The 12,099-nt window shown below is 37.5% G+C and overlaps 1 protein-coding gene across 1 annotated transcript; it reads right to left on the bottom strand.

Moving 5' to 3' along the window:
* Positions 1–7,037: 7,037 nt before the first annotated feature.
* LOC147631107 (expansin-A10-like) lies at positions 7,038–8,735 on the bottom strand. The gene is made up of 3 exons (XM_086809435.1): positions 8,516–8,735; positions 7,928–8,240; positions 7,038–7,839 (listed from the first exon to the last, which is right to left on the bottom strand). Exons 1-3 carry the CDS (start codon positions 8,658–8,660, stop codon positions 7,536–7,538), a joined length of 762 nt encoding a protein of 253 aa, XP_086665561.1. The 5' UTR covers positions 8,661–8,735; the 3' UTR covers positions 7,038–7,535.
* Between the last annotated feature and the right edge of the window lie 3,364 nt (positions 8,736–12,099).

The raw sequence follows: 12,099 nt of genomic DNA, 5'->3' as shown, positions 1-12,099 counted from the left end.
CACTCTATCCCAGGTGCCTTTTTTTTCCTGCTATTTGAAATTTGGACTCTATTGGAGGTATCACTGGTGGATCTATCCCAGGTGCCTTTTTTTTCCTGCTATTTGAAATTTGGACTCTATTGGAGGCATCACTGGATCCAACATTGTCCTCCATCTAAACAAATAACCTATTCAACCAAGCATATAACAATGAATACACAAATGAAAAAACAACAAAGTCACTCACGTATTACAAAACATACATTAGCAGACAAAGTACTTCAAAACTATCTTGACAAATACAAAAGATCATCACATAACACAAAACTACTTCGAAACTATCTTGCAAGGTCTTACTACAAAACTACTTCAAAACTATCATGCACATTGCACCCCCAATGAAGGATGCCTTTTGTACCAATTAAGGATACTTTACACAATCAAAGATCTATGCTTGCCCAATACTCTAGTATAGGACAATAGACCTTCTCTAACATTCACAAAGAAAATCAAAGATCTATGCTTGCCCAATACTCTAGTATTATAGGACAATAGACCCTTGTCTACTCTAAACTATATCAAGTATCAAGAACCAATACAAGCCCCTAAGCAAGACTCTTGGCTCCATCTAACCATTCATAAAGCAGAATGAGGTAGATTACCTACGTAGCTCAAATGCAAAGCTGAATGACTCCAAATTTGTCCCTAAATCTCCGCAAGTATTAGCTACGAACCACACCCTGCCCCCAATTCAAAGAACTAAGGACGAGTGGCTCAATAGCCTTAGGAGTGCCTACAAGGAAAGACGACAGCCCCTAAGATAAGGACGTTCTTCCCAAGAGGACACTTCTAGCAACTCGAGAGCTCTACAAGTACTTTGAGGAGAGATATCACGCCCCCAAAACAAGGACTATCTCCCCAAAAGTTTCACGATGGGTGTCGAGCAGTGTTTATAAACAGAATAGAACCCCGCCGGTGTTCCTTGCTTTTCCCGGCGGGCCCGCCGGGATAAGCAGTTATCCCGGTGGGCCCGCCAGGAAAACCAAAAGCCCGGAGGTGTTATGGGACTAGTGGGTTCTGGCAGGTCTTTGGCGTGTGCAAATCGCGTTGCTGCCGCCGTTCTACAGTGAATTTCTTCGATTGCTTTGAGCTGAGTGTAGGCCCTTTAGTCTAGTATGAGTCTCTAAAAGGGCTTGGGCAATGGTTATGTGTGAAGGGAGAGAGAGCTCCTCCATTGGCTGGGGGTGTAGAGGTTAGTTGAAAAAGAGGTGAAAATATTAATTTTCTACTAATCCTAATTAGCCAAGTGATTAGCAAGATAATGGGCTCACAAATTGATGGATTCTAGGCTAGGCTCTGATACCATGTTAAAATTACAACAATGTGATGAGCTATAGTGGATCAAATACTAGAATCAACATCATTAACAAAGACATTAGACGATAATTAAGATATGATTAGTGAGCAATTAATTAGTAGCTTAATGTAGGCATGGATAATCAAAAACCAGCAAGTTCTCATTAGGCCAATGCCTCAATTTATAGAGTTTATATCCAAGCATCTAATCCCACTGATTTCTCCTTGATTCACTCCACCTCTTTTGCTTGATTCTCTCCACCTCTCCCAGAACATCTCCACACCTCCTAAATCTCATTAGGAGGTGTGGAGATATTAATAGCTTAATGTAGGCATGGATAATAAAAAACCAGCAAGTTCTCATTAGTGAGCAATTAATTAATAGCTTAATGTAGGCATGGATAATCAAATACCATCAAGTTCTCATTAGGCCAATGCCTCAATTTAGAGAGTTTACATCCAAGCATCTAATCCCACTGATTTCTCCTTGATTCACTCCACCTCTTTTGCTTGATTCTCTCCACCTCTCCCAGAATATCTCAACACCTCCTAAATCTCCTCATGCTACCCTTTATTCTCTCCTAGTAGATTCTTCTCACCTTTTCACAGTCTCTCACATTTACACATTCTCTTTTACAGCCTCTTGCCAATGGCTTGTTCTCGCACACACCCTATTCACTTGTATATTTCAACAGCATGTCCATATTGACTGTGGATACTATATATAGATTTTTTTGGTTCACCATTGATTTCACTTTATTCAAGCACCGTTGTAAGAGAGATAGAGTCTATCACCACCATCAAAGTTCCTTACACCCCAGAGCACATGAGTGAGTGGTGAACCATCAGTTTGTAATCAAAGTTTACAAGCAGTAATATGGTTTACTCGCTATTGTTTTTCTGCAATTCAGTGCTATGTATTGTGAAGATCTTGCTTTTGCTATTGTGTTTTCTGTGTGACAGGAAGAGATAAAAAAGTCTTAGCCATAATTGCATTGAGTTTAAGAGATTCAATCATACATCACCACACTGTCGACTTAAAAACATCAAAAGAAGGTTGGGATGCATTGGGAAGGCTAAAGAAAAAACCTCTTAGATAAGCTTACAGATTTATTTTTTTGGCCTCAAAATGAAATAAGGGGATTCATTTCTCGCACACTCTAATAAAATGAAAGGCATACTACAAGCATTGGTGAATTGATGGAAGAGAAGGATACAATAGCAATCCTTTTCTAAAGCATGATATTAGAAGATTATGAGCCATTGGGCTACTCTCAAGAACTTTTTGGACCCAACATTTGTAGAAATAGAAGCAGCTCTTATGGAGGAAAAGCAAATGTACAAAAGCAAGGTTGCGTCGACAATAATCTTGGGGGCTGCACTACTAAGAAACCCTATGTATCACGTTTCAAGGGGTATTAAAAAAACCCCTTACCTGTAAATTTTTCATGAATAAAATGACCCCTTTTTCTTTATAGACTTACGAGTATTTTTTTCAAAATACATAAAAAACCCTTTTGTAAATGTATTTATGTAAATTTACCTTAAATTTTTGAATTAAAAACCCCTTCATTTGAACTCAAGTGGTATACTTACATATTTTTAGATGAACCCCCCGAGACAATAATGGAAAAGAAAAAGGCTTCTTCTCAAGAGGAGGACCAAAGTACAAAGAAAGAGCTAAAAGAAAAGTCACATGTCACTACTACAAGAAGGCAGTGCACATGGCTAAGGATTATTGGCATAAGAAGCGGGCCGAGAAGGGCCAACATGATGGTCAACAAAGAGGAGATAACAATGAGGCATCCCTTGAAGGAAGCAATCCCAAGCAACTCTTCTAAATGTAAAAGGGCATGACCCTCACCTTGTAATTGTAACTAATTGTAACGCTAATCCCTACCCTCATATAAAATTCTAAGTCATATATCTACATGGTATGCCTATTGTATAAATGCAACTAGGGTGGTCCATTCATGACATGTTCCTGGGTATAGACTCTTTAACACATGATAGAGATAAGAATTCATCACTTGAGAGGGGGGGTGCTAGAAATATAAGTGATGAAGGGTGCAATAATTTGATACTAAGGGGGGCATGCAACCTTAGGATATAATGGAGATAGAGATAAGAGTTCATCACTTGAGAGAGGGGGGGGGGGGGTTAGAAATATAAGTGATTAAGGGTGCAATAATTTCACACTAAAAGGGGAGCATGCAAAAATGGGTGCAATAATTTCACACTAAAAGGGGAGCATGCAACCTTAGGATATAATGGAGGTAGATTTGAAGTAGATTTTATGCATAAAAAGGAGTGCAATGTGAACAAGAATTAGTCCCAAACTAGCTCAAATGGGTGTCATGTCTATGTACAACACCCACCTGCTCTCCTATGGCCATATCCTTCCTCTTAGGAAATAGGCATGGCCTATGCAAGTGATGAATTTGAGGGATTATCTCACTTGTATAAGTGAAAACAAAGGTGGGAGAGAGAGAGAGAGAGAGAGAGAGAGAGAGAGAGAGAGAGAGAGAGAGCATAAGCTCCCTCTCTACTGGCCTAGAGATGAGGGAGAGAGGAAAAGAGAGAGAGAGAGGGAGGGAGGGAGATGAGATGAGATAGGTGCACATACCATCAAGTTAAAAAGATGGGGTTTTAAATTTATTTATTTTGAGAATAAATGAAAAACCCGGCCACTAGTGGTCAACTTGCTTGAGTCCACTTTTGTTATTCACAGTTTCAACACCTCTCCTATACCAACACCATTGGCCACCAATTTGTTAGTGGTGGTTTCAACACCTCTCCTATACCAACCGTCATTGGCCATTGGTTGCGTATGCTCTATAGAAAAGATAGAGAGGAAATAAGTATGTCGTAAGAAATTTGTCATGCCCTTCTATAAAAGGTAGATTTAAAAAAACCTTTGTGCAAATTTTCTATATGTATTTTACTTATTATCATGAAGCAAAATTATTTAGGGGCATATTTGTAGTAGGGGAATAATGAACCATAAAAGAGTCACACCCACTAATTGAGTTGCTCAAAAGTGCACAGGAGGGAATTCCTTGATGTGAACACACATTTTTCCTCTTTAGGTTTGGTGTCAATGAGCAACTTCAATGGCAAAGGCATATCATTTTTCATATCATTCTTCATACTTTACACTATTTATAAACACTAGGCTTGTATTATTAATTTCAGTCTTGCAATTGTTATTAACTTCAGTCTTGCAATTGAGCCATAAAAGTGGCTTTAAAGTTGATTTTTTAATTTTACTAAAATGAAAAAGGCAATTCATACTATTTAATGTGTGCACCTTTGGTAGAAGCTTTTTTACAAAATCATATACCTAATAAATTTGAAATCACCTAAATTACCTAAAATCTTATAGAAGAATATAAGCATTAAGTTTTTAGTGTGCTTAAACTTCTATATAAGACATTGTCAAAAAAGTAAAGTTTAAAACTGATGGCATCATGTAAGACCATGTCTTGGAAATTCCTCAACTTCTTGTAAAAAGTGCCTCTCAACTCTGTTATTATGAAAAAAGCGATTATACAATGCTTGGATGCTTAGGGCAAGAGCGAGAGCAGAAGCTATGAGTATTACAAAATCAGCACCTTTGTGCACTACTAATTGGGGTGCTGAAATAGGAGAGGAGAAATCCCTCCAAATTATAGATACAAAAGAATTAGAGATCTGCAAAATATTATGTAGATGTATGCATATGCTCTCTATAGCAAAGAGAGAGAGGAAATAAGTATGTCATAAGAAATGTGTCATGCCCTTCTATAAAAGGTAGATTAACACTAGTTTGGTACCAAAAAAGGACACTTAAGTGTCCTTTTTCGGAGGATGCAAATAAAATGCTACTTGCGCTAGGAAAGACATATTCAAAATCCCTCTTGAGGAGTTTGAATATGTGACCTAGAGTGTCTTCAAAAAATGTAACCTTGCAATTTGGATGCTGGCACGATAAGGAATTACACCCATAAATAGGACTTGCATGAGACTGCAACTCAGGTTTGAGAAAACCGCCTTATAAGCTTAGAGAAAAAAATCACTAAGCCCCGTGAAAAATTCCAAGTAATTATTTCATATTTGTGTCAAAGATTTTGCCAAGTTTCACATGAAATAAAATTCAATTGAGAGTGTCTAAAATAGTAGGAAGTTGTGTGTGTTTGATACACCACTTTTTAGCATCCATTTGTATCCAAACCAATACATGGTTTTAATGTGTTTGCAAGTTTTTTAAGGTGATACAATGCTTACTCTATCCATTGAGATCTTAAAGTTATATGTAAAAGCCCCTTAGTAAGCTACAAATATTAATTGTTTCAAAATGTCAAAACTCCACACAATAAAAATTCTGGATTTAGATTCTTGAGTCATACGCATTACATTCCTTAGTAAACTTGCATCATTTTGTCTATATAGAATAATTTCGCTAAGGTACATTGTACAAACATAATTTGGGCACCACCTAAAACCTTTGTTTCATGGTTGTTGAGAGAGAATTTAGAAATTTTGCAAAATGTAGCACGATTGAAAAACTAAGATAGCGCTCAAGTAGCAAGGTTTACTTGAGCTTGGGACCCCAAAAAATATGTATTAACTTGGTTTTGAACTATATAATCATTTCCGATTGCCAATTTGCACTAACATAACCCTAGTTTTATGGAAGTACCTTTGGAAGGCCAAAATTTTCCTTTGTCAGCATCTTGTTAATTATGAGGTTTTTGTTATAGTTCACAAGTAGCTTAGGAACTAGGACCTAAAGGAGATTGTGTTGTTTTGAAACCCCAAGTTCTACCAATTGACTTTTACAAACATGAAAAACATGATTTATTCAAGAAGTTATAGGCATTTTATGGGATTTTGACAGAACACCTTCAAATTTCAATGAAAATTTCAAGTTAGAGTTTTTTTTGTCAAATTTCTAATATAGCTTGTGTTTTGACATCATGAAAAATCCCCTTTATTTTTTGACTTTTAACCGACCTATGGTTGAAACAAGGTGTAGAAATGTTGTTTCTAGGTTCCTCAAAAAATTCCAAAGTTTTGGTGAGAAACAGGACACTAAAGTGTCCTCAGGACACTTTAGTGTCCAATTACAGAACTAGTGTTAAGAAAAAGCTTTGTGCAATTTTTCTATATGGAATTTACTTATAATCACGAAGCAAAATTATTTAGGGGCATATTTGTAGTAGTGGAATAATGAACCATCGATGATCACACCCACTTAGTAATAATTGAGTTGTTCAAAAGTGCATAGGAGGGAATTCCTTGATGTGAACACACATTTTTCCTCTTTAGGTTTGGTGTCAATGGGCAACTTCAATGGCAAAGGCATATCATTTTTCATATCATTCTTCATACTTTACACTATTTATAACACACTAGGCTTGTATTATTAACTTCAGTCTTGTAATTGAGCCCTAAAAGTGGCTTTAAAGTTGATTTTTTAATTTTACTAAAATGAAAAAGCCATTTCAAACTATTTAATGTGTGTACCTTTGGTAGCATCTTTTTTACAAAATCATGTACCTAATAAATTTGAAATCACCTAGATTACCTAAATACATATAGAAGAATTTTAGCATTAAGTTTTTAGTGTGCTTAAACTTCTATATAAGGCATTGTCAAAAAAGTAAAGTTTAAAACTGATGGCACCATGTGAGACCATGTCTTGGAAGTGCTTCAACTTCTTGGAAAAAGTGCCTCTCAGCTCTGTTATTGTGAAAAAAAGCGGTTATACAATGCTTGGATGCTCAGGGCAAGAGCGAGAGCAGAAGCTATGGGTACTACAAAATCAGCACCTCTGTGCACTACCAACTGGGGTGCTGAAAAAGGAGTGGAGAAATCCCTCCAAATTATAGATACAAAAAAATTAGAGATATGCAAAATATTCTGCAGATGTTAATCCACTTTTGTCTGCAGAAGAAGAGATAGATGGGCGGGGCGGCAATCAACAGGCTCACCTCTTCTCTCAGTGAGTCTATGGTAGAGAGGGTACGAATTCATATACAAGAGGGCAGAGAGGGCAAGGTGATGCTCTCTCTTATAGTATCAACCACTTCTCTCTGTGCTCCAAGAAGATGAATATTAATACTATATGTACAAAACGGTCTGAGTGCGTTAATAGATGTAAGTAATTAGATAATAATTAGCATCATTAGATGATAATTAGCATCGGTAGATAATCATCACATTTGCTGGCCTATGAAGGTTTGGCCAAATTGCCAGGAGGAAGGCGCCGCATTGAAGGACGTGACTGTGTAGCCATCGCTTGTGGTGATCATGAAGGAGAGAGACTGCCCACAGAGGTTGGCATTGCTTTGCCAATTCTGGCCCCAGTTTCTGGACATGGGCTGCCACCCCGTCCTCGCGCCCTTCACCGACACTGCGTGCACATCGCCTGCGCCGCCCACATTGGTTATCAGCACCAAATTGAAGAAGGCATGGCCATTCACTGTGAAGTGCACCCCTCCCTTCTTAGCACATGGTATCCTGAGAGACACACAAACGAGGAGCACAATCAAGTTTACGCTCAGCTTGTAGGCGGCGTCTGCCCTAAACTCTGAATTCGCCACCTTACCTTCTGTATTCGACTGGTACTATGCCTCCCTCGTACTTTGCAATTTGCTCAAACGCAGGCTCAGCCATGTCGAAGTGCTCCAATGGGGGATTGCACCACCCCCCATCGTTGCTCGGTAGCGCATTGTTGGGCGGACAGAAGTTCGTCGCCGTCACGACAATGGTTCCCGGCAAACATGACTTCGTATCCCCTGCACACTTCAGCTCAAAGCAAGCTCCACAGGATAGCCCCCCATTGAAGAGCGCCGTGCTCAATGCTGCTGTGCTTGTCCCATACCCTGCTGTGTAGAGGTCCCCATAGCCACATGCCCCTCCTGATTTAAGTGCACAAAACAAGTCATGAGATTAAGCTCCAAACCCCAATTAACCCACAAACAGGTCCAAAATCAAACTCTATACATGACAAAATCTGCGTTCTTCACTCAAAATCTGTCCAAACTTAGGCAGACTGACTAGGCAAAGCAAAGCTTAATCATCCAAATGCATGTGGGATAGCATGCATTACCCATTATATACTTAACTTCAATAGTAGAATCTTAACAGAAAGCTTGATTAACATGAATGATAATGTGGGATAAAGATGCAATACCCATGGTGCCAGAGGCATCACTACCACCGTAGAATGTAGCATGTGCTGCTCTCCAACCAGAGCCTTGATAGGAGGCAGAAGAGTGGGCATTAGAAACGAGGAAGCTGAAAAGAGACAAGATCAAAGGCAAAAATGGGGAAGCCATGGATAAAGCTGACAGGCTAAGACTGTGAGGAGGAACACAAACAATGAGCAAATGAGGTGGGGCTTGGAGAGGCCATAGCCAGGAGTTGAGTTATATATACGTGTAAGAGGGGGGGGGAGACAAAGGTGGCAGGCTTTACAGCTTTCTGCAGAGGTGGGGGGAGGGGAGAGTCGAGACCAGGGCCACTGATATATATATATATATATATATATATTCATAACAAAGGACTGTCAGAGGCAACCCACATGGGCGCCCAACACCTGTTGCTTGGTTGCATTCTAACCCACTTGGCCTTTTTCGCTTTTTGTTAAAATCGAGCTTGCTCAATTACCTAATTTATAATTATATGTGTCCTCCCTTCTAGCTTTTCCAAAAGTAACTTTGCTTTCTATATGTATATATATATATATATATTTAAAAAGACACCAATATTTTGTACCCTTCCCAACTTTTCTTTCTCTCAAAACCATTTTTTTTTTGTGTTCTATAGACTATAGTTTTCTATAGACCCTTGGTCGTTGCTCTGCTTGTTGCAAGTTGCATGTTACAAAGTTCGGTATTAGGTGAAGGGTCCCTTCCACAAAAAGGTGTACATGGGATTCCCCCATCCCCAATTTCATAATCACATTGATAAGCTTTCTTAGCAATCCACCTAAATCTAGTATGCACAAACTAATCCGATCTTAACCTCAAGCATTGTAGTGCAACGTATAGAGCTTCCTAATTCCCCTTCCACCTAGGGCCTAGGTTCTCACTACACTCGTGAGATGCTACTAAAACTTGGAGACAAGGCAAGACCCTCCTATGGCATGTGCATAACAATCTTGCATTAAATCCCATCTCTTTCACCATGTATTGCACAATAGAGGCAAACCAAAGCTTACTTTAATAAAGCTTTTTAAGTGACAATAATGAGGAATTAGAGCAATTCCTTCTTGAGAGTGAAGCAAATCTTGTGTTTAACTAAAAGTCGTGCATTGATCTAATAAATATGCTCTATTTTGTTGACATATCACTTCTATTCTTTTCTTTATTTGTTGAGATTGAGTTGTCAATGGCTATTACAAACTAGACAAGTTGCTTGCCTCTTTGAATTTCCTTCCAACATTTTAATCAATTGAACTTTGGGCCATCCTCTAGGTCCTCTTTTTAAGCATTCACTTCTGATGCACTATCATAAAAAAGAGCAAACAAGCCTCAATTGACCATGAAGTATTTACTAAAGCATGTGGGTGTGGGAGCCATATGGTCACATGCCCACAACACACTACTATATAAAAGAACAAACAAACCTCGATTGACCATGAAGTATCTTCTAAAGCATGTGGGTGGGACATGTACCCACAACACACATGTTGTGCTATAGTTTTTGGAAACCACCTTGAAATTGATGCCATCCAACGGCTTGATACAATACCGTCAATCACCAACAACATTTCAAGAGTTGCATCATGGTCTCAAGAATTAAGAGCATTGAGAGAAACATCATATCTCACATCAATTTGGCAATAACCTAACAAATTATCGATGCACACTTTTTTATCCACCAAATTATCGATGTACATTTTTTTAAAATCTTGGTGTAGTAGATTTTAACAAATTATTGATGCACACTTTTTTATCCACCAAATTGTAAATGTCAAATCGGAAGAGAATTGGCCTTGTGGGTTCCGCAATATACACGTACCACAACCTAGTACTACATGTACTAGATAAAGTTTGAGAACCCAAGCTTGGTTGAGGACAAGGGTGTATATTAGGGTTTTCATTGTGTAATGACATAATTGACATTGACATTAATATACGTATCACTTAGAGCTTAGGATAACGTTACTAATTTTTAATAACAGCGTAGGCTAAATTGACCTCACAACTTGTTATAATATATCGTCGACATTTTTTTTATCAATTGAAAATTTATGGTTAATAATGGTACTTTAAATTATATCGAATAACATTTTTATAGTTTTTGATGGTAAATTATATATTTACCAATCATAATTTAAAAATTGGTTGGTTTGTCATATTTATTGAGAATATGTAAAAAATATGTATGGTCTAGTTAGTATAAGCCAATTCTAAAAAAGTTCTTGAGTTTTGGATAGTGTGTCCTACCATAGATTAAATCCTCAAAAAATAAGATGTTGCCAAATAAGAAAACAAAAGGTATATTATTGTTTCTAAACTAGGGCCTGTCATGTCTATCTAAGTAGTTTATGATTGGTCTTCCATAAGGAGGTTCAAGGAACACAAAATGGGTAAAAAATTGAGCATGGGAGGTTTGGTTTTGGTTAATCTTGGCCCTCTTGCTTGCTTAATCTTGTTATTTCTTCATGGGTTGATTAGATTAGCTTCTAATTTCTCTTTATTAAAGTATTTTTTTGCTTAGTCCATAGTTGACTTATAGCGGCTTTTACCCTACCAAGACTAGGATTAGGTGTGAAACTTATGCTTAATTAAGGTCATTATTTGGCTTTAATTTAGCCTATAAATTTATTGATAAAAATAGATTCCCACAATGAAGCCTTATATTAATCAGTAGGCTAAGTAAGCCGTTAATTAGGATTTCATAAGGCCAATAATAAGGCCTTAATTTATTTTTAATTATTGTTTAAGTCACTTGCAAATTGAGAAAAATTTAAGCTCAATCAAGTGACAAACTTTTAAAGCTCCAGTGCCAAAATCAATTATTGGGAAATCAATGCATGAAATTATTTGGAAAATATGTTTTTGCACTATATAGGAGATTTAATGTGCTATGGTGGACGGTTTAATTAGTGGCTAATTCTTAGCCTTCAATTGAGGTGCCTTAAAATTGGTGTCTAATTCTTGACCTTCACTCGAGGTGTGTCTTGAAATTGAGTGGTAATTAGGCTTCACTTTAGGGTTACATTCATGCTTAACTTTGCAAAGGAAAGGAGTCTCAACCACATGCTTAAGTGCGATATTTTAAAGCTGAGTTAGTACACCATAAAATGCTAAAAATAGGCATGAACTTGATTAGAACTCTAAACCATTGCTAATACGTTCTATAATTAGGATCTAAATCAATCCCAAAATTGGCTTCATTTCAAAACCATAATCCAAATGATTAAACCAGCATTATGCAAGGGATGAAGCATGGCATTGGATGGGATTCATTTAGTTTTTTAATAACTAGCTCATTAAGTGTACTTATTTAGATCCAAATCAGATGCTTAAAGCTAGGCTTAATTAAACACTTCAATTCCATCTTAAATTTCTCGATAATTGGAGCTCTTATTTTGTGTTATGTTTAATTGCACCTAATCAAGAAATGAAGTATCACCTTGATTATGCATTAAGAAATGTATTCAATTAGGCTTATGATTGAGGCTTTGAGAAAATCCTAATTGCAAATTTTTAGAGGCCTTATGGGGCATTATTTAAGCCAAAGGTCATGGACTTAATTTGGCTTGTT

Source organism: Cibotium barometz, chromosome 15 (genome assembly GCF_041138505.1).
Source record: "Cibotium barometz isolate CiBa-2024 chromosome 15, ASM4113850v1, whole genome shotgun sequence".
Taxonomy (NCBI): domain Eukaryota; kingdom Viridiplantae; phylum Streptophyta; class Polypodiopsida; order Cyatheales; family Cibotiaceae; genus Cibotium; species Cibotium barometz.
This window is presented reverse-complemented; position numbering and strand designations above follow the sequence as displayed.